Source organism: Chelon labrosus (genome assembly GCF_963514085.1).
Source record: "Chelon labrosus genome assembly, chromosome: 24".
Classification (NCBI taxonomy): Eukaryota; Metazoa; Chordata; class Actinopteri; order Mugiliformes; family Mugilidae; genus Chelon; species Chelon labrosus.
In genome coordinates this window covers 4384015-4409527 of record NC_140357.1, presented here as the reverse complement: position 1 = coordinate 4409527, position 25513 = coordinate 4384015, and the positions used below count along the sequence as shown (strand labels likewise).

Sequence of the window (25513 nt, the reverse complement as noted above, 5' to 3'; positions counted from 1 at the left end):
CAAGCGTCGCCGTCGAGAAGCCAGAGACGCAACAATTTAGCAAACCAAGGAGCAGGTAATATCGAAAATGAGCAGTCATAATGGAATGATAAGGGCCGTTGGGAATACTAACATTTTCCTAAGACATATTAGAAAATAACCACTACACCAGATAGATAATAGATGCTGTTCTTCAAACCAGGGCTAAAATGGTGAGTTAAACTCCTCTCACAACCAGATACATAGAAACAATGTGCAATGTTTTAGTGGTGCCTGATGGGGTAAATTAGCGCCATCAATCATCTCAAGCTTACGTCCGAAATACCTTATCCAGTCACTGTACCTTTGGATGAATCCAATAAGCACTGGTTGCACAAACTAGAATGTGAAAAACAGAATTAAGTGCATATATCATTTCATTTCATGGGTCATATCACATCATACGACACAACCTCATGCACTTTTGTCTGCTGACGGTGGACGCAAAGGAACATCTGACGTGTGTTCAGATGTTCTGAGCTGGCGGCTCATCGTCACTGTGTCTGTGTTGGAAATGCTGTGTGTTAGCATTGGTCTTCCCCTGTCTTCCTCTCTGCCACTGTCTTCCAGCGTGACAAAAGAGACGTCCTCTCCACCGGCCCGAGCAACATCACATCACATGTTACATTTTTCTATATTTTTTCCAACCTCCTCAGATCTTTTGCGGCGACGGGGACCTAGACGTAGAGGCGTCGGGGAGCTTTTATGATAGATACATGGATGTTTTGGACAAATAGTCAAGAAGGACGTGAGCATTAGGGTGATCGGAGATTGGGTTGGCAATGTTAACACAAACGATCCAAACGGAACAGAACATGTGTCGTGGTTTCAATAGGTGGAGGAGATGCGTCGGGATTTTGAGGAGAAGCTGCGGGCGTTCAGCCAGGCTCAGGCCCAGTTTGAGGCGGATAAGCGGCGAGCGCTCGAGGAGATGAGAAGCACCCACCGCCACGAGGTGGAGGAACTCCTCAACAACCAGCTGAACCAAAGCGCCACCTCCACGGAAGACCAGGAGAAACTGGCCGAGCTTCATAGACAAGAGGTGGGCTTTGACAGGAGAAAGGGAGATAGATGGGTTTTGGAAGAGCTGCATTTTGGATTGGACTGAAGCATGCTGTTGAGGGCCTTTGTGGATAGCGCATACAGCAAGTTACTTGATGGGGTAATTGCTGTTTTGGAGGCTAATGAGTAAAAAGTAAAAAATGTAGGATTGTTTTGTTGGTGCAGTTGGTTTGTTGCATGTCATCCCCTTATTTTCCTCCCATTTTTCTCTCCTATTCAACTACAACCTGCCAGATAAAATAAAATTATCAAAAAGAAACCTTCAAATAAATTAAACGTAGAATGGAAAGGTTGCCTGTTTCGTGGCAGCTTTCAGCCGCTGTGAGGAACGAAACAAACGCTTCCCTTCAATATTTCTGTCTCTCTGTGTAGGTGGAGGCGCTGATGGAGAGGGTGGAGGAGATAACGAAGGACAAGGTGCGTCTGGTGGAGGAGTACGAGGCCAAGCTGGGCAAGGCTCAGGAGTATTATGAGAGGGAGCTGGAGGCCATGAGGAGGACGCACCAGCTCACCACTGAGAACCTGCTGGCCTGGAAGAGGACCGAGGTAAAACCACAACATCAGACAAGGAGAAGCAAACAGCAAATGAACATTTAGCCTTATGCGCTGCAGATATGTATAGCCTGTATAAAACAGGCAGCAGTTCAGCACCATCAATAGCATTTCATGGTATGGGATGGTGTAGCCGGGGTAAAAAAAAAAAGCAATATATTTCTGAAGCCTTCTCCGTGAACTGCAGCTAAAGGTCTAATAACCTTGACAGTAAAATTCACCACTAAATTGCTCATTTGCAGCCGGCTTCTGTCCGCAATTTCATTTCAAACTGGTAAAAAAAAGATTAAGAGAATTGAACCTACCATAAAGACACACAAATCCAATAAGCCTTTCGAGTAATAGAATAGATGCAGCTACTATTATCTATAATATCATACAGCAAAGTTTAATTACCTTAAAGCAGCATTAGTGGATTTATTTCATCAATTGAAGAAGCTGAAAATATAACACAGCTATAATCTTATAGTGCGAGTACATTACTGTGGTGAATGTGTTCAATTTGCTCTGTGCTAGATGTTTGCCAGCTAACGTCTAACTTAATTTATTCATGTATTTGTTGCCTATTACTGAGACGCTGAATTGGAGAAAGCTCCCAAAGAGGCAGGTCCAGATGGTCTGTCTTCAGCCATATGTGGCTCCTCCGCGTGTCAGAGTAACAGATGTGATCCTTTGCTCGCGCCCAGGTTGAGCTTCGCAAGGAGTTCCAGGCTCAGGAAGCGGCGCTGCAGCGCTCGCTGTCCAAGCTGAGGAGTGAGCTGCAGAAGGCTCAGGAGGAGGCCCGGGAGAATCGGGACAAGACCAACAGACTGCAGACGTCGCTGGCCAACGCCGAGGGGACGATCAAGGTGTGTGTATGGATGAGTGGGCGCATGAAAGCGGGGATTTATGCTCGATTGAAATGTCTTCTTTAGGTAGAGCGTGGGCTAAACAGAATGAAAAGCCGTTGCTGAAAACCAAGGCAAAAGTAAAAGCCTCAGGCTGAAAGGTGTTTTCAGGAATCTCACAGTGGTGGGGAATGATAGTCCTGCAGGCATAGCTAGGTAGCTTTATGTGAGCCCGGGCTGGGGTTTTAAACACTGCGTTTCTGTTTCATAGCTGTGCATACATGTGTGTGATTGTGTGTGGCCTTCAGAATCTGCACAAGCAGCTGGAAGAGGCCATCCAGGACGGAGAGATCTGGGTGATGCAGCTGAAGGACACCGAGTATGAACTAGAAGGCAGCAGGGAACGAGTTCAACAGCAGGCGTCTGAAATCCTCCACAAAGCCAGTAAGATGTGTTCGAGACACTGTTGTATCTGTGTGTGGATGTCTGTAGGCACACGAGAAGATCAGGTTTCTGACTGTGGAGCCTCTTTGACATTTCGATTGGACTGTTTCCAGGTCAGATCGGTTCCTTGCAGGCCACCCAGATGGCCCACGAGGCGACCATCAGGAACCTGGACCAGGAGCAGAGCCGCCTCAAGGAGAAGATCAGCAGGCTGGAGGAGGAGAGGGAGGCTCTGCTCAACCAGAGCCAGGCCGCCAACGATCAGCACAAGCAGCAAGTGGTCAAACTAGAGCAGGTATCGTCAACCCTTCCTTAATCCTAGTCCACTGCACAAGTTAGTCAGAGATTAGATCAGTTTCTCTTCTCCTCCTCAGTCTCTGCGTGAGGAGCATCAGGGCTACGAGAAGGAGCTCTCCAGGCTGAGAGCGCACTATGAGGAGGAGACGCATCGCTTCAAGGAGGCGCAGGTCAGAGCGCTGGAGGAGCTGGAGAAGAAACACCAGGCTATGAGGGAGGAGGCGCAGCAGGAGAAGGAGGAGGAGAAGCAGCTCCTCATGACGGTGAGCCCAGTGTTTATAGTCATACGCCGTTCTATTCATTATTTCTTCGAGGGCGTTGAATGCCAAATTGCACACGTACTAAAACGAGGTAGTTAAAAAGAATCATTCCCAGATTTAAAAGGACTAACTGATCATTTATTCTTTGAAGCAGTGTGATGGTTGTTCCTCGGTGATAGCGTATGGATGGATTTATCATTCTGATTGTGTTAATGTCACTGTGAAGAAATCTCGAGCTCAGCAAGACTCGTTTCGCGTTTGGAATATTTTAAGATATGCAAACACGATTTAACAGGAGAACGGTGAAGCGGTTGTTAGTCCTCACTGCTCATTGTCCATTTTTTACACAAACGTCTTGATTATCATTGTCTGTGGAGCAATGGAATTTAAAATCACCAATTTCAGGATAAAAGCAGTAATTACTGCATACACAGCTGTTGCTCGAATCTCCTTCTTCTCTGCACAGAAATGTTATTAATTAGGTATTCTCCCCAGAGCAAAAAGCCTTAGTAAAAGAAATCTGTTTCTTAAAGAAATGAGCAGCCCCCTCAACCGACTGCGTGCTTTTAATTAGGTCAACACTAAGACCGTGATGTGGAAACAACGTCTCTATCTGCCTCTGTTTTCTCGCTGCGTTTTTCCCTCTGTCGTCTGTTTTTCTCTCCTCACCGCTCGTCCTCCTTTCCTCTCGGAGAACAAAGGGGTGCTGCGTGAAGGGAATACAAATGTCCGCGCTGCCGGTGGAGCAACAACAACTGATCGAATTACACAGGATAAATTCATTTAACCTGATCCATTTACCATAACGGCATTACATTACCAACAACAAACGCATTAAAGCAGAAGGAAGAAGTCAACTCTTTCTTTCTTCCTTGTTTCTATTTATCCTGATCCCTCTGTAAAATTAGATAAAAATAAAAGGTCTGTGGCAGTATGGAAGTTTTCATCGTCGGCACTTCATTTTGAAATACTTTGAAAGCTATTGGTAAGACTGCCACAAAATTGGGTCCAGAAATCTTATTATCTCAAGATGATATTTAATACTTTGGCCTGTACTTTGGATAAGACCAAATACTCATAAAACTCTTGTGTTGAGCACTAAGTTACAAACGTTTGAATGCTAAAATGCCAAATTCAGACAACTATTAGCATGTTGGCGGTCATTGGTGGCATTTTTTTCAACTCTCACGGTGCGATTTAAGGAGTGGTTGGCATGGCAACTGGTGGTCGCAGATATGTCCATTATGTAACATGTTTCTATAGCGTCAAAAAACTAACTAAAATGAAACTTATCCAAAAAACTTTATAATAACTACCTAAAATGAGAGAAACCATCCTTGAAAAAAAATTGTTTGCCATGTATTTTAGTGTTTTAGTTTGGCCCAAGTCCCGCCCACTAACATGGAGGAGGTGGAGCTTATGACCTATGCTGCAGCCAGCCACCAGGGGGAGCTATACTTGCTTTGGCAAGTATAGCTCCCCCTGGTGGCTGCCTATGGGAGTCTATGGGAATCTATGGGACCAACTGTGAGCCACAAAGCAATGGGGTGTCCTGTGGGGTCAGTTGCCATGTTTCAGGGCTTTTCTTGTAGCTAATATTCAAGAGATATCCAGTTCAAGAGTGCCTGTAATACTATGTTGAGATTCGCATGCCAAATTCCTTTGCCTACGGATTTCTCTTCATTCATTTGCAGATATCTGTTTATACACATTAACTGGTCCATACTTTTTATTCACGCTCATGTGACACCACCTGCATTTGGCCTAACGTATCCAGTCACGGTGAATAAGCTTAGCGACATGAACTCAGCCTGATGTACGGCATAACTCCCCCAGAGTAACAGAAAACTCCAACTCATAAACTACGTGTTGTCATCAATAATCAAGACACATTTTCTGCCTCTGAAGTGATTCGACGTTTTCGGGTTTCAAGTCATCTCGATAAGTCTGTCTCTCCCTATATCTCACCTCTTTCGTAGCGCCGTTTGAAGCCGAGTGCTAATTGGCTGATTTTCAGTGGCATTAAATCCTGCCTCCCAGCCAAGTGGAAGCGGTGTGTGCGCGCGCGAGCACGCGGGCGAGTGTTTATGGATTCCCTTAAAGACCGAGTGATGCAGAGGACGGAGGTGGGAGGGGCGCGGGGGGGGTATTATGTAAGCCAAAGCTGTGCTGTGCCTCATCACGTTTGGATTAATGTCTGTTTTTATTTGGAAAGCAAAGAGGAAGAGAGGGTGAGACAGAGCAGGTCATATCTAAACGCAGACATCTTTATGCTTTTTTACTCTCGACTTTCTTTTAGATACGTCTTCAGAATATGAACACATTTTTTCAAGGCTTTTCATTTGTCTTTCTGCTCTCCCTGCAGTCGACCACTGAGCCTCTGGATTTATTCGTTCATCTGGTTTATTTCCATGTGGATGCAGCTGTGACGCAGTAGACTGACTCCTCTTGAGCTACAGTCTGAAACGCACAGTTAGAGCAACTAGTTGCAGCTCAGTCCGTAGTGGTTCATATGATAAGTTGATATAGTGTTCTTGAATGGTTAGGGATGAGGCTAACTCTTATTCTCTCCATTTTCTGGATTATTTGTTCGGGCCTCCCAGTCTGGGCTTTCAGTTTGCTATAAAATAAGACAAGGAAAGCGTTCCAGTTCTCACATTTGAGAAGCTTCAACTAATATTTGATATTTTTAATTAGGTTTTCCTTCTTAAAATCATTAAATGCATAGTTAAAATCCCCAGAAAGAAGCTAACGGAGTGTCATCCTCCCTACCGAAAAGCTCAGTCTGCTCTGTTTGACGGGCTACAATGAGCAGGAGAGACGTAGAGGGATGGAAATTGAGAAAGCGTTTCATTGGGCGCAAAATTAGTACACGCCCCCTAGTGTAGGATGAGTCATCAACATTTTAAAGTCCTTTTTGGTGACTTTGGCGTCAATGTTGGGCCACATATTGGCGTAAGGATGACATTTGATTTCATTGAGACTTTAAGAACACGTCGCATGATCTTTGAAACAGTTTGTCGAATAATATTTTCGATTGCTGCTATGAATAAACATGCGGGTTCGTTAAAGAGGCAACATTATGAGCTAATATATATATGACCTGATATTGAAGCAGCAAAAACCTGGATTATGAAAGTGCTGCTACAACTCAAACAGAGCACAATAATAATATATTGTGTGTTATAAAGCACATCGGTTCTGTATATATCGGGAATGAATAGAAGAGGGAGCGTCGATGACTAGAAGCAAAGAAGAGATTTTCATAAGAGAAATTCACGGTGGCCCAGAGAGGATTGGATGCTCCGGTTTGAAGGATTAAAGAAAGCGGTCGGTTTGACAAGATGGCCTTTTAAGTGTAAATGACAACTCACGTGTCGCTCCTTCATTCACCGTCCCAGCGTCACACTCAGCAGCTGCCGTGACTCTGTATTATGGCACAAATGGGATTTACAGTACAGTGGCTTCTCAGCCCTCCTCCTATTTGGAGATTATACCTTTAGTGCATTTCAGGCATCATAGTAAACCTGATCATTTCTATTTTCAAAGTATTTTTTTGACAGAGAAGAATGAGGAATAAACCTCTGGTTTCTTAGTCCTAGAACTAATCGACTTCCTCTCCCCTCTCCTCTTCAGAAAATGAGCCAAGAGTTTGAGATCAAGCGTCTGTCGTTAGAGGAGCAGAGAGACCGGCTCCAGCAGCAACTGGACAACTTGAAAGAGGAGCTCTCGGCCAAGCTCAACATGGCCAATCAGGAAGTATGAAACGTTTCAGTCGGCGCTAATTACCGCCTTAAACCACTCATCTCCAAATGTCCTCTGACAGCCATTTGATCGTCTCCTCAGGTGTCCCACCTCCAGGAGCTGGTGAGAGAGGGGGAGCAGAACCTGGGATCGGCTCAGACGCAGATCAACTGCCTGAAGGAGACGCAGGAGAAGCTGAAGATAGAGCTGGACGCAACCAGGGCCCGCGTCCGGGAGACGAGCAACCTGCTGACTGACCTACAGGTGAGGACCAGAACCAAGAGGTTATAGAAATGAGGAGAACCTGGAGTGAATTACAAGAGCTGTCAGGCCACTCATTGAATTCTGTGGTCATGCAGAGAGAGGTAGCAAGGTTGGAGCTTATTGTGGAGCCACCGGTGCGGGGATGATTTGACGGATCCCTGTGGGAATCCAGTGGTCGGGAGCAGAATATTTCATCAGTACTCTGTTTTCTGGGACGAAAATTAGTTCATAATTCATAGTGTAAAAACTGAGTAGAATATTTTCGGATCTAGATGAGTCGGCAGAAAAAGTTTAGGCACGTTTCAGAAAGGCCTGCAAATGTGTTGCATTATGGGATATGTATGCCATTGAGTTTTTGCATACGTGCGGAATCTCTAATAGTGTTTTCGTAGAAAATAGCGTTTTATTACGGGATTACACTATAATAGACTTTAATAACCAAAGGAAATAGTGTCCTGCTGAGTCACTTAACTTGCAAATTAGAAAAGTAGTTATAGTTGAAGTAGAAAAGTTCAAATGCAATCTGAATCTCAATCAGCTGTTATCGCTAAAAAGAAGTTAGGCTGACTTCTTCCTCACCCTTACTTGAATGAACTTCAACATATCGGCCTGAGTTCAGTTCAACACCAAATCCATCAAGTGTCATGTCTTCAGGCCTGACAGTCTGATCGGCAGCCAGCAATTTGCTCCGGCTCCAGTTCACCGAGCCCGCAGGTGATCTACCGAGAAAATAAAAGATTCACGGACGACGGACCGGAGACGGGAAAACACAGACGGATGAAGTGATGAAATATGAGGGTGGGGGGCGGGCTTTGGAAGCAAGGGGAGCAGGAAATGAGAGTCAGCCGAGACGCGGGAGCGGCGCTGGAGGCCAGCTGCGAGATAATGATGATGAGGCTATTATAAGTCGAGTGGCCCCGCGTCTGAAAAGAGCCCCGCTGGTGGGATGGAGACAGGAAGGGAGCCGCAGAGAGGTGACCAAAGAAGTTCCGATTGTCAATAATAAGAATGTGAAAAAGACAAACTCGGCAAATCGGTGAATAAAAAAAACAGACGGAGAGAGTGCATAGAGACTAAATGGAGAGCGATAATTAGACGCAGCTTCAGAGTGGTGCTCTTTGCTTTCCCACCAGAGCCTGGGCTTCTATATAAAGAAAGGGATTTGGACGGGTAAAAACGCCAAGCCGAACATGGGATTTTGTATCTTGTATTCACACCGAGCTCGCTGCAGCAGCACGAAACCAGCCGAGGGCGGCTACGCAGGGAAGGCGAGGAGGAACTCGCTGATTTGTAGAAAGAAGTCCTAGAGGTTCAGCGAGAGTTTAGTCCCATCTGTTAATCAATGCCGGGTGTATAGATGATTTTCGAGTAAGCGCGTGTGTAAATCCTGCAGCTGGGAGCGACACCCTTTAGCACGGCAGCCAGTAAAAATACAAAGAGGTTGTCAGAGATCGGAGACGTTTGCCTTGTGTAAAAGCCGCCGTTTAGTCGCTTAAAGGGAAGCAAACAGCGATTTCTAATCCAGTCCAATCTTATCATCCAAAAAGAGGACAATAGGTGAACTTGTTCTTACTTTAACACGGGAAGATGTTGCATTATTCAGATGTCTCGGAATTATTTTCAGTTTTACCAGACAAACAAGAACAAGTATACAGTAGTGCTGCAGAAATCTACTTTTTCTTCATAAATCATTAATCACCTTAGGATGCCAGAGATTCATTTTGTGAACCTTAGCAGGGTCCCACACCTCAGTTTTGGGGAACTACGAGCAAACTTTATGTAAAATTGATAAAACTAGATCCACTTAAAGCTGCTGCTCCATTAATACGCTGTAATGCCGCAACATATTAGGCCATTTTTCTGCTGAAGGAACACTTTTAATACACTGAGCTTAAATGCACTGCTCTTACCGAGTCCTTCCTTTATAATCTATCTCGGTGCAGACTTTTACGTGCTTCGAGCCGCCGGTGGTGAATTAGTTATTTTTATTTTTGTGCCGTTCAGCTGAAACAAATTGAAGCCGAAAGACGAGAAATCAGGCTGCTCCGTAACGTATCGCGCTCTCTGGCTGCGGTGCAGATCTCCCGACTTATCATTAGAAGTGTCAGAGCACGAAGAAACAAAGAGATTATTGCTACACAAACCGCGGTGAAATGTGACTCATCTCCGTGTTTGTTTTCCCCTCGCCTCTTGATGTTGCCGAAACCATTAGTCACGTTATCTGAGGCTGACTTGAGCATCTCCATCGCTATAAATATGCGCTGTGGAGAGCCAGGAACTTTAAAACACAGCTGTCCTCCGGTGCATCCATCTTTACACGGTGTTACAGTGATTTTCACCTGTATCTGTGAAGCAAACTGTAAGACAGTCAGGATTTTTAATGCTTCCCCTCGCAGCTAAACAGGAGAGCTTTTATGTCTTATAATGAGCTCATGAGCACATAAACCCCGGAGCGTCTTCTGCATCTGGAAACGGCTGACCCGGTGAAGTTAGTTTCTGCCTTTAAACCAGCGCATTATACATGCCCCGTAGCCATGGCATTATAAATAGATGCGGAGGTGGGCATTAAAGCGTGACTCATCCACTGTGATGCTGCATCGATTGGACATACCAATTTAAAAGGATTCATTTGTACTTCTTTTTTTTTTTTATTGCCATGATTTCAAACCACTGTCTCCTGTTTTGTTTTGTTTTGTAGGAGGAGATTGAAACCCAGAAGCAGCAGCACGAGGCCAGAGTGATGTCCATCAGAACAGAGGAGAAACAGAAGATGGACAAGATGGCGGACGACTTGGACCAGAAATGGAGAGATGCGCTGCGGTAAGAAGAGCCTTGAACGCCCCGTCTGTCCCACTTCTGTCTTCTCTCCCATGGAGAAGGCATACGATATTTACACATATGCCTTAGCAGGACAAAATCAAAAGGCCAAGCGAGAGTGCACCGGCGAACACGGTAAAATATGATCAATGCTATCAATCTGTCTCTGCAGGGAAGAAGTGCGCTTGTTGAAGGAGGAGTTGACCGAGGAGTACGAAGCGGACAAACAGGCAGCACTGACTCAGCTCTCCCAGCAGAAGGAGCTGGAGATGATGGCGGCGAGAGAGGGCTGGCAGAGGAAGGTGGAAGACCTGCTGGAACAGGTAGCTCATACTGCACACGGTAACGCAGACACACTAGGAGTGGACGCGTTTTTTTGTCATTTGTCATGATCCTCAAAGACCAAAAAGTTGCTCTTGAACACACCACAAGCTTTACAACCAATCTTCTTGCTTGCACATACACTTTGCAGCTACGTGAAAAGAAGTACCTGGTCATACCAGCAGGTGGCAGTAGTCTGTACGGCGGTTTAGGCTTCTACGTCTATTTTCGAATTGATTGTTTTGGATCAATGAAGATGGAACACATTGAGGAAAGGTTAACTGAGGAGGTTCGGAGATACAAACATTTGCGTGACTCATCTTTGGCGAAATTTCTGCGACGGCAAAAAACGACACAGCGCCGACTAGTGTTTGGGTGGTGTCTTTACAGAGCGAGCCGGACTGACGAGCGCACAGGTATAAATGGCTCGCGTCGGCTACGTGGGTAGGTTACGGTGTCTATGTCCCGCAACGTCGGCTTAGGCTAGCAACAAATTTGGCTAAGACACTGATTTGTCTGTGCATCTTCAGGTACCATGTGGTTGTGATTATTTTCCACATCCTGTACTCAAGTCATTTTTTCTGTTTACCTGCAAAGGCCGCAACATGAGGTAGGGACCACACCCACAACATAAGGCTGAGTGCCCCCGGTGTCTGCACAATCTGCTACATGCACATACAGCATCTGGGAATAGAGATATTCTACATAAATGTTTAACGCGATATTCCTTTTGTGTTTCCTTTCTTTTCTGTGGCTTTGATAAAAATAGCTCCCCAACAATGACCTTTGGTCCTCCTTCCTTTCGGGACCCGCTTTGATCGACAGCACCTCTTGATGTCGAAGCCCGAAGCGAAAGTCTGTCCGCATCTCACACTTCTCCCTCGCAGGCTTTTCTTCACTACGATCGCTGCGTGAATGTGATTAACAGTAACACCATAAACAGCTACTGCACCTGTTTTTACAATTCCCACAAATCCCACAACAACAATAAATTGGCTTGAAAAGACCAAAGGATTTAACTCGCTCTGCTATTTTTGTCTAGTTTCTCCGCCAACAGCGATGTAGCAGAAGCTGTTTGTTGTTTTTAATTAGTTTTTCTCTCAGCCATATTTCTTAGCCATTTATTCCTATATACATATACAGCCTGTGAAAGATTTGGTGGCTTGAAATTAATAGTCTGTTAGTTTTTCTCTTTTTATAGCTACACTTGACCGAGTGATTTTCTAATGGGGATTCTCAGAGGCAAGTCTATTAGGGCTGCCCAGGTCAGAAAAGAAAAGCTCCAAAGCTGTAGAGAAAACCCGTTCGGCGCCGGGCTGGAAGCTCAGACGCTTGTGTAGCCGTTCGTGTTGAGCATACTGCCTCTGGGTAATTCAGAGCTCTGCTGAGTCACATCTGAAACCTCAAAACGGGCTCGTCCTTCATTTTGCCAAGACGCTGGTGGCCTCAGATAAACATTTTCTGACGAGCCGGAGCCAGCAAACCACCACAGACGCCCTCGCCACCAAATCTGTTACTAAAGCAGCTCACGACTTAATGCCGCAGTTAAACAAACGGGTCTTGACTTCAGAGGAGATGCAATGAATCCTTATGTTGAATGCAAAGTCACACAAGACAAACTTTGAGAGAAATTAAGTTAGATCCTTGGATTGTGTGTTTTCTCTCTGATTGATCTCCTCTGTGTTCTCAAACAACAAACTGGAGGTTACTATCACATAAAACAAACAGACGCAGCAAATCCTCAGATTTCAGGAGTTAGAATAACTCACGGTCACATAAAACTTCGTCATTCAGCTAAGTGATTTCAGCTATTGCCGCGGTGGCAATAACATTTTGAAGACAGGAGAAAAAGACGGTCCTTGATGTAGCTGAACTGCTTCTTTAGTTGAGCTTTGTCTTCACGAATGCCAGATCAGTTTGTGTAAATGCGAGCCACGGAACAGGACGCTGCGTTTTCAACTGATCGTGCGAAGCAGCTGAAAATAAACATCAAACAATGTCACAGACCAAATACCTAAGGAGCTTACAATCTTGTGTGTGCACGCGTATGACTGTGTGTGTTTTGTCTCATCAAAGGGCTTCGCTATTTATTTCCGCTTTAATTTTAGCTGCGTGAAGACATCTGAATTGTGTGGTCATGAGTGCGTGGTTTAGAGACTTTGGATTAATTCTTTGTCTTAAGGTAAATCAGGAGATCAATACCATAAAGAAAGACGATAACTAGTCATGCACATAACTCCCAGTTTTGTGCATTTCTTACGCTAGGTTTGCGCTACTAGCGTAAAAATGACACAACGTCCAAACATTGCCGGCTTTAATGTCAACGAGTGGTTCTCAGGAGTGTTTTTTATGTGCAACTGAGCTACTGTGACTAAGTAATTGCCCTTGTGGATAAATAAGTCTAAAGTGTTGCTGAAGCTGATGTTATTTTGTCGTTATTTTTTTTCTGCGTCAGTTTGTAGCACCATGTAGTCGGCTCCCACTGAAAATGACTTGTAGGTTGTGTGTACGCAGCATTAGCATTTTTTTTTTTGTTACTTTCGCAGAGACTAGGTTTTGACCCTGCTTCTTGTCTTTGAGCTAAGCTAAGCCAAGCTAAGCTAAGCTAGCCTGGAAGCAGTCACAAACTTCCCACGAACACCAATTTTATATAGGGGAAAGTTGTCTGGAGTCTCTCTGTTGGGAACTAATTATGCCCTGGCCAGTGAAATCATTTGGGCTTTAAGCGGTAATGGAAGGAAGAGTAGCCGCGAACTAGCCATAGACGTCATCTGAGCGACGTGGAGTTTGTTTATAGCTAAATGGTTCTGATTGGTTGAAGGACTATCCAATTGTATCCATTTTTTTTTCTTTGTAATAGTTCATCACGCCGCGTAATGAAAGCCAAATGGCGTGTTACCAGGCTATGCTAGGCTAAAGCTAACCTGCTTCACGTTCCAACATTAACAGTGGATATTTTTTATTCCGTCTCAGGTATTATCATGTCTGCCCTTCTACCACTTTAATATATTCTCCACACATGAATTTGTAGTCATAAAAACACGTTACATACACGTAGATGAATTACTTTCAAGCTAAAGATAGCAGCCATTCTGCTGGTTTGAGCCGCTGCGAAGACAAAAACACGCAAGTGATCCGCACTGTACTGACCTACTTCTACTGAAACACCAGCGCCGCTGGAAGCTCACAGACTCCTCAGACACAACACGACGAGAAACTCGCCGTCCCCTCAGATACAACGCGTCGCTCCTCATTAAAAGCATCAAGCTGACGAGACATGATTCATGATTGAAGCTAACAGCTGTCAAAGTGACAACATCAAGAGGCATGGACTTCATTAAAACAATTTGCAGAAGCAATTCAACGTTCAGAAGCGGCCTCTTTATTAATTCTGTTGATTTTAATGCAACATATTGACACATTGTTTTTACATATTCAACTTTCAATCAGAAACCAGTTTTCTCTCACTGATAAATAACAATAGCAGCTGCCTTGCCGTTCTTCTGATCAGAGTTTGTACACGGACCTTAAAAGCTCTCCAGAAGCTTGGTTGGCATGACTAATTACTTTCCTAATGCGCTTTTGATGTGAACCATCTGCAGGACGAGTCGTTTGACGGCGTTGTAGCTGTAGCGCTGACTGAAAAACATGCAAAATAGATTCAGCTGATTAGCGAGCTGAAACCAGAGCAGCGGAGACGCGATTATGCCGAATTAACTGTTTTAATATCCGTCACATTCGCGTGAATGGAGTAGCCGTTTGACAAATCTGTGGAGATCTCCCGGCCTAAAATTTGCTTGTTTTTGTTTAAACGAGCCCGGGTTTATCTTCCATTTGATGGACGTAGTGCCCGTTAAAGTGGAATTACAGAATATGAAAGCCCTTCAGTGAGTGAAGTGTCCGTATAGTTTGCGGGGGTGTCTGTGCCGTCATTATCTATAATGACTTCTTTTTCATTCGAATGTTTTCATTACAAGGCTCTTGCCCCGGGCTGCTGTTGGTGTGCGTCAGTTTAATTAAAACACTGAGGGGTTTAGGAGGTTGCTTAAGGTACTTCCACCTTGTTAATCCTGTACGGTTTATTATTTCTCTGTCAATGTAAAAGTGATTCGTTGTAACAGACGTGGACAGGGTGGATAAAGTGTTCAGGTTATCTATTTATTTTTTTTATTTTTTAAATCCAATGTAGAGTTTCACTAACTTCATCCCCGCTCCTCATCCTCTCGTGTTAAATCCCGTCTTACCTTTAACGCTGGCTAATGTAGTACTTCTCCTGCACTAAATCCTGCTGGGGATTTAACTCCCGGAGCCAGAGGAAGAGTGGCGCTTGAAGGACCGAGAGCCGTCTACGTGAGAGAGTTCTGCCACTCACACTCACTCTTACCGCCCTAATAGTTCCAGCACCTCCTCAGAAAGAAACTGTGTCGTGCGCTGTGATGGGGCTCGCTGGCTTCCTGTTCTCCAGCTGCGTGTGGTGCTGTCACCCGTCGTCTGACAGGCTGTCAACCCGAGAGACGAGCAGCGGCATCTCTAACCACAGCTTGCATCTATCTGCGGAAGAACTGGGTGTAGCGTGAGCGCTGTAGTTCTGATTGTTTTCTCCCTTTCTCCGTGCAGATCTCTTTGCTGAAGCAGTCCCTGGAACTGCAGCTGTCTCAGTCCCAGTCGGCTCTGCAGCAGCTGCAGTCTCAGTTCAACCAGGAGAGGGAGCTGCTGAGCCAACAGCTTAAAGGTAGACTTGACTACGCCTGTATCCTCAAATATCCGATTTTCTTAATTGTACGTTTAGTATTAATACTACATGGGTGATAAAGGTCGCCCTGAGCCATCTTACTACACCTGTGCCGGAGTTGTTGCCTCTGTAAAAGAAGATTTTTTTTGGTACAAGAGAGAAATGGTTGAAGCAGAATCAGCCACCGTTAGATGAGAAGCTCCAGTCGACAGGTTTTATTAGGGGGCATGGCTCCTAGCACATCAGCAAGGGAAATAACGGCACCAAAGCGCTGCACCGCTCGGAAAACTTTAAAGCGCACGGTGCGTGCCAAGACAAATGAGTTTTGAGACTTGGGGGGGGGGGGGGGGGTGTTGAATCGGCTGCCGCTGTGCCAAATGAAAAGACCATTTTCAGCGAAACGGCCGTTGAACGTCCGCCTTGCGACCGGACCAGACTGTTCAAACGGAATGGAAACGCGTCTGCTGCACGTTCTGGCGCATCAGCGTCTCCTGTGTTGTGTGTGTGTGTGCAGAGATGCAGAGAGAACATCAGAGGAGAGAGCATCGACTGCAGGAGGCTCACTGCTGTGCACTCAGCACCATGGAGGAGGCGAGACAGCACCAGATAAGAGTACGATTCACACACACTCACACACACAAATCCAACATGAATGTACAGTAAGCGAGCATTTTTTTTTTTTAAACTTGGGATTTGACCTAAATTATTCCACCTTAAGTTTCAGGCTGCATTAGATCAAACCGTTCTCGTCCGGCTGCACCATGCACTGAGAAAATGCCTTTCAGTAGAAAAATGTGCAGCTGCCGTTGCTCTGTTTTTACCTGCATCTACTATTTATTTATTTTTTTTATAGGTGAAGGGATTTGTTGTCCCGGGAGTTTCTCATGAATTACATTATCCTGAAGTCGTTTCATCCTGAGGGGAAATTATAGCCTCTTGCACTTCGGAAAGTTCGACGTTCGGAGTTGCAATTTGAATTCTAATTTAGTCTCCAGTGCGCTGATTGCTGTGTCTAGAAGAGAATATAAGCCAGGGTGAGGGATGTCTCTGAAGCTGCCAGTAAAGGAGCAAAGTGTTTTTCTAATATTGTTAGTTTGACTGTGGCGATTTATGAAGCATTTCATTTGGTTGGTCTACTATAATTCCACCCACTTCCTTGTTAAATGAGCTAGTAGTGTGTCAGGTGCTTTTTAGTTTCTCTTTCTGTTCATACATCAAGAAATGCACCTTCATGGAGATGAGACACAGCCATTTAAGTGAGAGTAAAATAGATATTTCTCCTCTATTTGTGTTTGTTCTGATGCATTTTTAATCTCCGCCGTTTTAATCTGACCTCCGCCAGGCCCTCGAGGAGCGCCTGAAGCAGGAGCAGAGGGAGGAGGTCCACGCTCTGAAGGAGGCCCACAGGAGGACCTTGGAGATCCTCAGGCAGCAGTCGGACCAGGAGCTGCAGACGCTGCGGTTCGAACTGGAGGACGAGGGCAAAGCCAAGCTGGGTAAATGACGCTCGACGTAACACACTTGCAATAACTTGTAGTTATTGATTTGTCTTCCCCTCACACTGACAGCCTCATTTTAAACTGTTGCAATGGTTTCACTACCCTCAGCAAAGATTGTTTCTGCGCACTGTGATGTTCTTTGAAGTGTCTCCCTGCTGCGCCGATGCTCACATCCCAAAAAGAAAACTCATTTTCCTTTGACTATTAGAAAAATGGAAGAAATCCACCCCACAAATAAAGAATCATTTGTAACGTTTGGCGCCGGCACGTAAAAGCCGATGCCTTGCCTTCCGTTTTTTACCTGTCTTTCTGTCTGGCAGCTTCTCTCCGTGCGGAGCTCAACCACCTGCATGCTACAGCAATAGAGCATCTGAAGCAGATCCACCTTAAAGAACACACTGCCGCTAAACGGGAGCTGGAGAAGGCCATGGAGCACAGCCACCAGCAGGTATATGAGACGGAGATTCCCTCTTTGTTTTTACGTCTTATTTATCTAATCTACACGTGTCAAACATGAGGCTCGCGGGCCAAAAGCGGCCTGCCAGAGGGTCTAATCTGGCCCGCAGCATGAATTGGCAAAGTGTGAAAATTATATAGAAGACTGCAATGTTTTAATGAAAATAATTGCTGTCCCTTATTTGTCCACTGTTTTAGTAAGAGAAGTTTTTTTGATTGATAGTTTATTAAATGTAAACATTCCCCATAATTTACTTGTTCGTCTTTGCACTAAAACAAATGGAAAATACGGAGTTGTTGTTACTTCCAGGTTACTGATCTCATCCTTGGACTCTTCCAGGAACAAGAGCTGCTGGTTCGCCTCTCGGACCTGCAAGCGGAGCTCTGTTCCCGTAGCAACCGCATCACGGATCTGGACCACGAGATCCACTCGCTGAACGAGACCATCGACACGCTGACCAGGGAGCTGGAGCACAAGGGCAAAGAGGTGCTGAGGGTGCGCAGCGAAGCTAACCACCAGATCAGGTACGTAAGGTCTCCTCTCCAGGACCTTCCAGAGACACAGAAGTATTTAACTCATTTAATTCCCCTTTTTTCCAGTGACTGAACGGCTGAAGAGCCAACTCTAAATTACTGTAATGGCTGGTAGATCTCCTAAAAGCATATACCCCAGAGACAAACGGGCACTAACAGAGACTTTTAGAATACTAATGTCCATCCTTGTAACCTTCAGCCGTATGTGCTATTAACCCCGCCTGCAGTTATTCTGGCCCCGCTTTTTTGAAGTACTTCTGTGGTCCCACGTGTGAATGCAGAACACTTCTTTGACTTGCAGAGAGATAAATTAATGCTCTGGCATTGACACAGCGGTAGCCATGGATACCGTTCCTTTTAAAGCACGAAGGGGCCGCGTGACGTCTGCATCTGCTCTGCTCTGCGTCCCAGCGGAGTTCAGTTTGCGTCTTGTCCTCTATAATTTTGGAGACTGGGACATCAGTGTCACCATTCCTCACTTGGAAATTAAATGCCTTTTTAAGAAATATGTGATTTCTGTCTTCGTCGCAGAGCCCATGAGCAAGACCTCACGAAGAGACACGAGCGGGACCTTGGGGAGCTGCACGCAGTCCGTCACAGAGAAACGCAGATCATGCTGGCGGACTTCAACAAGGCTCAGGAAGTCCTCAAAGACAAGATATCCGCCCTACAAATACTGTAAGTCACAGGAACGTGCGGTGAAGTCTCACTTGCTTTGCCGCCGCTTCACTTTGCTCGCTGTGTGTGTGTGTGTCCATACAGGCTGGAGGGAACGGAGGAGAAGCTAAGAAACAGAGAGAGCAGACCGGAGGACCTGCATCTCATAGCAGAGCTCAGAGAGATGGTCACCGAAAGAGAAGCTCTGGTCAAAAAGCTTGTGGTGAGCAGTAAGGTTTCGTATTTCTGAACTCCAGTCACAGATAGTTCTTGCTGTCAGATTTTATCGTCCAGACCTAACAGAGTGATTCCAGTAAATGTGCTCTGCACTTTCAGAGAAGGATGGGGCACTGTGAATGCTTTTGGTATCCAGCTAGTTTAAAAACAAGCATTCAGCAAAATGTCGCAAAATATGGCTTGAATATTTGAGGCAGATGTAAGCTAGTCAGCAAACAACCTCACATTTTACTGTCTCCACAAATTAGACACCTCAAGTTATCCACAAAGACATTTTAAGACACTAAGAGTTTGATTTGCTCAAACATGTTGTCCTTATTTTTATTTATTGTATTTTATTTATTTTTTTTTTTTTACAGGATGACAAAAAGTTCTACCAGTTGGAGCTGGTCAACAGGGAGACGGGCTTCAGCAAGGTCTTCAATTCCAGTGCCAATGTTGGTGTCATCAATCCTCTTATCAAGGTGCGTGCGGTCTTCACACGGGTGAAATCCCCGCACACGAATCCACAAAAACACGGGAGGACTACGTCTTATTGTGAATTCACACTGCATGCACCGGTTCACCTTAAAGGTCGATGAATTCAATCTGTCACGCACAAGCTCTCCGAAGAAACCGCTCATCGTACAGCACGAGGCCTTTAAGCGGCACTAAGGCAGCGGCCTCCGCATTAATCATCCTTCGTTTGCAGCCGCCCAGACAGCGGTGATATTGATCATTATTGAAAGTCTATTAGAAAGTGATCTGCAGCAACACGTCATGGCGCCTGCTCCCCTTCCTCCTCGTTTGTTTGAGCCCAGGAGTCGTTCAAGAACAATAATCAGCTCATCGTCTCCTCATTTCCCGTTCTCCTCCTCTTCTTGCCTGTGTTGATCACTGTGTTTCTTTCACTGTAGACAGTGTGTGCATCCTTCATTCCCTCACATACACATCTAAGCTCCAGTGTGTACAATCAGCCGACAGTATATCTGACTGTGTCAGCTGTAGCAGTAGATAACAACAAGGATTTTTGTGTCTCTAAATATATTCTGACATTGATCCGGTTATTTTTCCTTTCATTGAAGTTGTTGGCTTCTCAAGTGAGATAACTTCAACAAACAACAGTATAAAATAAATTTTTTCCTGCCCTCATGTTAGCAGCATGTCCGTCAAACTCATTTACAACACACTCAGAGAAACCAGGGTTACATCCAATGCCAAAAGGCGCATCAATGGCTGTTTACCTGGACAGTATTTCTTCTTTATTGGAACATGTTTACATTTAAATTCATTATCTGATATAGCATAATAACTCGTTATGCCAAAGATTATGAACAATACGTCAAACACAGATCCAAGTGCCAAATACTAGTCTGATCCGAGTTAGCCGGAGATACCCAGCACTCACGTCTTGCCTTTCTATGTGTGTCTGTAGTTAAAAACAGGCAGCCAGTCAGATCACCGCTTCAGCAGCTTCCCTAGCCAATCAGCTCTCCGATTCGTCAGCCCTCCCTCCATGAGTCATGAAGGAGAGGAAGAGGAGGGACGGGAGGTGGAGGAGGTAGGACCAGGAGGCCGCTTTGTGCCTCCTCGCTGCCCCCTCCAGGGGTCCCTCCCCCGTCTTAGGAAAGCCCCGCCATTGTTCAGCCCTCTTCCTCCTCTTCCTCGGCATCCTCTTCCTCCTCCTCCTCCTCCTCCTTCTCCTTCTCCTTCTCCTCATCCTCCACATCATCCCATGCCAAGCCATTCTCTTCCTCATCCTCAGGAAGCCCTGGTGCAGCATCAGGGCCTACAAAGCTTTAGGAGGTGAGAACTGATGTGAGTTACGCCCACAGTTCACTTCCACTAACTCAGGGAGTGAACTCAGTTTGCTGCCCTCACTGTCTGTATCTGACACTTTGTAGTTATCCTCCCTTGCATCCTCACCCCTCTCCCCCAATCCTAAATCTTAGGGCTTGTGAGACAAAACTATATGCGATACATGATTTAAAGTCTACAATTATGTTCTCTACTTGTCATCCAGCACTGAGCACAGCGTTGATCTGTGTCGTCTTATTCCGTTAGATCTCGTTCAATACACAAAAATAAAGAACATACAATAGAAAACCCTTTTCAATTTATTATTCTGTAACATCAAATTTCCCATTTTCCCTCCGCGGCTCTATTTTAAACAGAATCTTCTTTGAAACACGCTGCAAGTCCTCTCTGCCATCCCGGTCTGCTTTCACTTATTAGTGAAACAAGGTGCAAACCCCGAGACGTGGCACTTACAAATCAGTCTCAATGGGACTTGAAACCCAGAGCAAAGCTAACTTTCAAGTGCGAAGCTAGAAATGAAGAAACCATTCGGCCTTTGTTCTGTCAGCGCGAGACAGTGGACGCGCCACATCAGAGGAGATGAAGGCGTGAACTGCCGATTAGAAATCACTGAGAGGTTTGACGCTGGAGGGAGAAAACTGCAGCTGAACCCAAGAGTCCATTTGAAAATCTTAATGTTTGTTCAGTGGTGCTCATTTTAAGAGAAGATACACTGCTTTGTTCTCTTTTTTAATGTCCTTTTTAGTTATATCTGTAGATCTCAGATCGTGGGTTGTGCAGCAAAGACAGTAGTACGTTTTTTCTTGCTTATATTGTGTAATATTATCATTAACTCTTTGAAGGAGGACTTAAATCGACAACTTATCACTTTGTTTTAGTGCAAAGAAGTACAACGTGGAATTTCTCAAGCAAATAGCTGCAATTTTGGCACATTGCTGCCATCTGTAACCCCTAGTGGACAATTTAGGAATAGCATGTGTGTCTTCTTTTGCACTTTGCAAATTCATCCTGTGGGCCAGATTGGACCCTCTGAGGGGCCGGTTTTGGCCCGCAGGCCATATGCTTGACGCGCCTGCGGGATTGACTCGCTTATGGAGCCACCCTCAAGTGGCCATTTTAGGAACTGCAGTTTCAGACTTTGACACCTTCAAATAAAACACAACAGCCATCTAATGATTTGTTCATGGATGCAATACCCTCACAAATTTCTGTAAATTAGTTTGCAGATATGAAAAATGGGTGACACTCTCATCTGCACCTACACTGCACACTGCACCTCTAATTAGCAGGAGTAGTCTGAATGATTCACAGACCAATATTTATTCCTGCACAGTTTTTCTTTCATTTCACTTCATTTCATCTTCCTATCTGACTGCTGATTTCTTAATTGGCAGACTTGTGCACCTATCTTCTTGCTGAATGTAAGCACAGTATAGGAGATGGGCAGAAGGTTGCTGGTTTTTTAGTTGTTCCATCCCCAGGCTCTTCCATATGCATGCATCAAAGCGCCTCTGAATGTGCGGATAAACAGTTTCTGTCCCTGTCAAACAGTCTGCAAGTGCGAACATCACTGCACCCTCCACTTGTCTGGCATCTAGTGCAAACACTCACTGGATCTCCCTCATTACACTCTGACACTCTGACACTGGCACTGCCCACGATCACTACGCACGAGGCAATCACTGTTATTTTCTGTTCTGTCAAGCTCCCAAGCATGTCAGCTGAAAGTCTGACTGGAAGCCTGTGAATTTCTGGCAGAGCGTTTCCTCCTCCCTCCTCGCCATCCTAACAGATGTCTTCCTTCCCTCCCTCAGCCTTCCTGAAGCCAACACTGCGACACCGCCAAACCCGAGAGAGATGGAGGCAGGAAAAAGCAGAGAGTACGTTACAAAAGAAGAGGAGCTGTACGCCCACTACTTCTCCTTCTGACCGGCAAAAAAATAAATAAAGCAATGGGACAGAGAGCTACAGTCGGACGGCGATCGAACTGCAGGTTTTGAGAAATATCAAACGCCTAATCAGAGCACTCCCATCAGTCACATGCAGCACTGAGATTCCAGTGTAATTTCAACCTTAGGGCTTCCATACATGATGAGCATGATGAGTAGTGTGACTAGCAGGAGGTGATATAAAAGCATTAGGTGACAGCAATTTGTCTCTTCGTTTGTACCGTCTGCAGTTCCCCACAGTCTGATACTTGTATGAGCTACATGCTGCGCTAATCAACTTAAGTGTAGGAGGAAATTACGAGTTTAAAAAAAAAAAAAAGAAATTTCATTACCCTTGAATCCTTGAAGTTTAAGTGTATAGATGAGATTCACTGCGGGGACCAGAGTGCATATTAAGGAAGAGGAAGTAGTAGTTGCTTGTAATCAGGTTCATGTAAAATTGCTCAAATTGCTCTCCTGCACCCGTACTCAAAGTTTAGTCTTCCAAATTGCATTATAATGCTCATCACAGGTTGTCAGATTTGGTCGGCAGGTCAATCTAATTAAAAGTGATACCTCTGCTGAATAATCACAACATAAACTTAACCTACGTTGTAATAAAATCTAAAGGATCCTTTATTGTCAGTGAACTCTACGTGTGCGAGACATAAAACTCAGTGGTGGCTCCTGCCAAATCTATCAGAGGAGGCAATTGTTGAATTTAAGACAACCCGTTCATTGGCAAAAGTTAACTAGAAATTCTCACAGTGCGTTGAACAATTGCTTTTTGCCGTTCAGTTCAAGTTGCAATACCACATGTGTCCACTAGATGGCGACCGAACACAAACAGTTCTCTTTAAATTACAAATTATTAAGTCTTTGTGGACAGCTACGTCCCGACTGCTATTATCTGCAGTAACTACTTAAATCACATTACATTTTGCAACGTGATCAGTTGCTCTCTTCCTGGAGCACATTCAGACGTCCCTGACTCTTTGCGTTTGCCAGAAACGTCTTGATTGGTAGCTAACTGGCCGCCCCACTTAGCGACCGTTCGCCAAACACTGGTTGAATTTGGCCAATGCGTCATCTGATCCTCCCAAGGAAGAAAGCCCCTCCGGTTTTAAGCTCATGCAAATAACAGACTGCAGTGCTGCAGTGAGTGTATTGTACAGTCAGTGATTCTTCTTCATCAACATGTGTTCAAGCTGTTCAAACTAAGACGACGTGGTTACTGCCTTGACACTCGCCTTTAGTCTTTCATCGTGGCGGCCCCCAGCCTGGTGGTATAAATATGCATCTCTCACGCAAGGAGGACTTTGCGGTTGGTTGTGTTTTGGCCTTTGCAGTATAATAAACTAAAGTTCACCACAATAACGACACCAGCAAAAAGAAACCTTAGCTTGCTGTCCCACTGCTTTGACTGTGTACATACAGTAGAAGTCATTTTCATATCTCGGAGCTAGGTGAGGGCCGCTTGATTTATTTCCTCATCCAGATGAACTCAAATCAAGCCCCTCACCTATTTTTATTATTCCAGTATTTATAATGTAACAAGCTACTGTTTTTCTACGGTCTGTTTGTGATGCCAGTGGACCAGAGACATGTAGAGGAAGAGTTCTGTCGGTGACATGAACACGCTGATTGACTCCTAGCAGGTTTTTTTTTTTTTTTCAATGCCAAGGAGTGTTGTGATAATTTTATCGCGAGCTAGGAGTTCATGTCTGAGGCTCGACTCGTCTGCTACATGTCTCTGCCTGCGTGCAGACCATAGAGCATGTGAAAACAGGTACACTATCATAATGCTGCTGTTGCTCACTTGAAATCCTCATATCTCCTGTTTCGTCAGTTTTTTCTTTTCTTTTTTTTTCTTGAAAGTTTACGTAGTTCTCGTGCTGACGTCCATTCAGTAATCTGTACAGTTTCCAAACTGCATGGTCACCACGAGCCTGGAAGAGGCTGTATTTGTTACTTCTTAAAAAGCGGACAGAGAGACATGAGGGGTCAGAGTTTGCTTCTTCTCACGCCGATCACGCCGACGTCCGTTCAGCTAACACTTTTTAGTCCGGCGAAACCCGCGCTTGTCTTCCATAACTCGATCTACTGAGGCTTCGGCGCTTCGGGAAGTGTTTCATTGTTTGCGTTCAGAGTTTAGTTAATATACCAAGCAGTCTCTGATAATAGAATTGGTTTTGAAGCCAAAGTGCTTTTTGTTCTTAAAGGGACAGTGCCGCATTTTTGTAATTTTACGTGTTTTCTTAAACAGAAATTACTTTAAACGCAACAAAATAGCATTTGACTTCATGCACTGTTCAATTTCACACAAGCTTTTGCTCATATTCCTTCTTTATTACTAATAATAGAATAATTTACATACATTTAGATTAGCTAGCTAAGCTAACTGCTTCTTTGAAATGGGGAAGCAGCTAGGCTAGCTCTATAGGCCTTCACATTTCACAGATAAATAAAATAAATAAGCAATGAGCTTTGGAGCTGTGTGTATAGTTTTTAGTTTTTATGTTTTTCTCATACTTTTTCCTCTTTGTTTTTGCACAGATATTTCAGATGCTAGGGTGAGCTAGGGCAAAGCTTACATGCGAGTGTCTGGAGAAAGTGTGTGACCGAAGGCTTGTTTGGAATCACAGGTTAGCAGAGCCTAGTGCGTGGTATTTGATATCGTTCTTCTTAGAAAGAAGCATACTTCGAAGTCATTTCATTAAAGTGAAGAGTGAAACACTTCCTGAGACCTCTAGCAGACTTGCCTGTCTGTGTTATTGACACACGAGATAAATAAAGAAATAAATACTCAATGGGAGTACCCTGAAGCTTCTAAACCATTTTTGATTGTAGTCAGGATCCCAAAATACATTTATATATGTAAAACAAATGACGGCTTAATAATGCCCAGCTGTCCCGTGTGCCATGAATGCAGCATTATGAATTGAAAGTGTAAATACTGACCTGTAATGTGGCAAACCCCAGCACAAGGACCAATGAATTCAAATGGCCGCGTCCTCTCTGGGATCACCGCCCCCAACGCACTGAACCACGGCTGGTTCGCTCCTCC

The 25513-nt window shown here is 44.8% G+C and overlaps 1 protein-coding gene across 1 annotated transcript in view; it reads left to right on the top strand.

The window, feature by feature from the left end:
* The window catches only part of fam184aa (family with sequence similarity 184 member Aa), a 28586-nt gene extending 5592 nt beyond the window's left edge, over window positions 1–22994 (top strand). Inside the window, exons 5-24 of the mRNA XM_084574484.1 lie at window positions 854–1060; window positions 1453–1626; window positions 2319–2480; window positions 2768–2903; window positions 3017–3198; window positions 3278–3463; window positions 7097–7219; window positions 7307–7468; window positions 10167–10288; window positions 10458–10608; window positions 15224–15338; window positions 15853–15950; window positions 16681–16834; window positions 17158–17285; window positions 17634–17818; window positions 18359–18505; window positions 18590–18707; window positions 19081–19185; window positions 20136–20506; window positions 22333–22994. Of these exons, the coding sequence (XP_084430610.1) occupies window positions 854–1060; window positions 1453–1626; window positions 2319–2480; window positions 2768–2903; window positions 3017–3198; window positions 3278–3463; window positions 7097–7219; window positions 7307–7468; window positions 10167–10288; window positions 10458–10608; window positions 15224–15338; window positions 15853–15950; window positions 16681–16834; window positions 17158–17285; window positions 17634–17818; window positions 18359–18505; window positions 18590–18707; window positions 19081–19185; window positions 20136–20506; window positions 22333–22447 (3141 nt within the window). The 3' untranslated portion in view covers window positions 22448–22994. The remainder of the gene's footprint in view (window positions 1–853; window positions 1061–1452; window positions 1627–2318; window positions 2481–2767; window positions 2904–3016; window positions 3199–3277; window positions 3464–7096; window positions 7220–7306; window positions 7469–10166; window positions 10289–10457; window positions 10609–15223; window positions 15339–15852; window positions 15951–16680; window positions 16835–17157; window positions 17286–17633; window positions 17819–18358; window positions 18506–18589; window positions 18708–19080; window positions 19186–20135; window positions 20507–22332) is intronic.
* Window positions 22995–25513: the final 2519 nt, after the last annotated feature.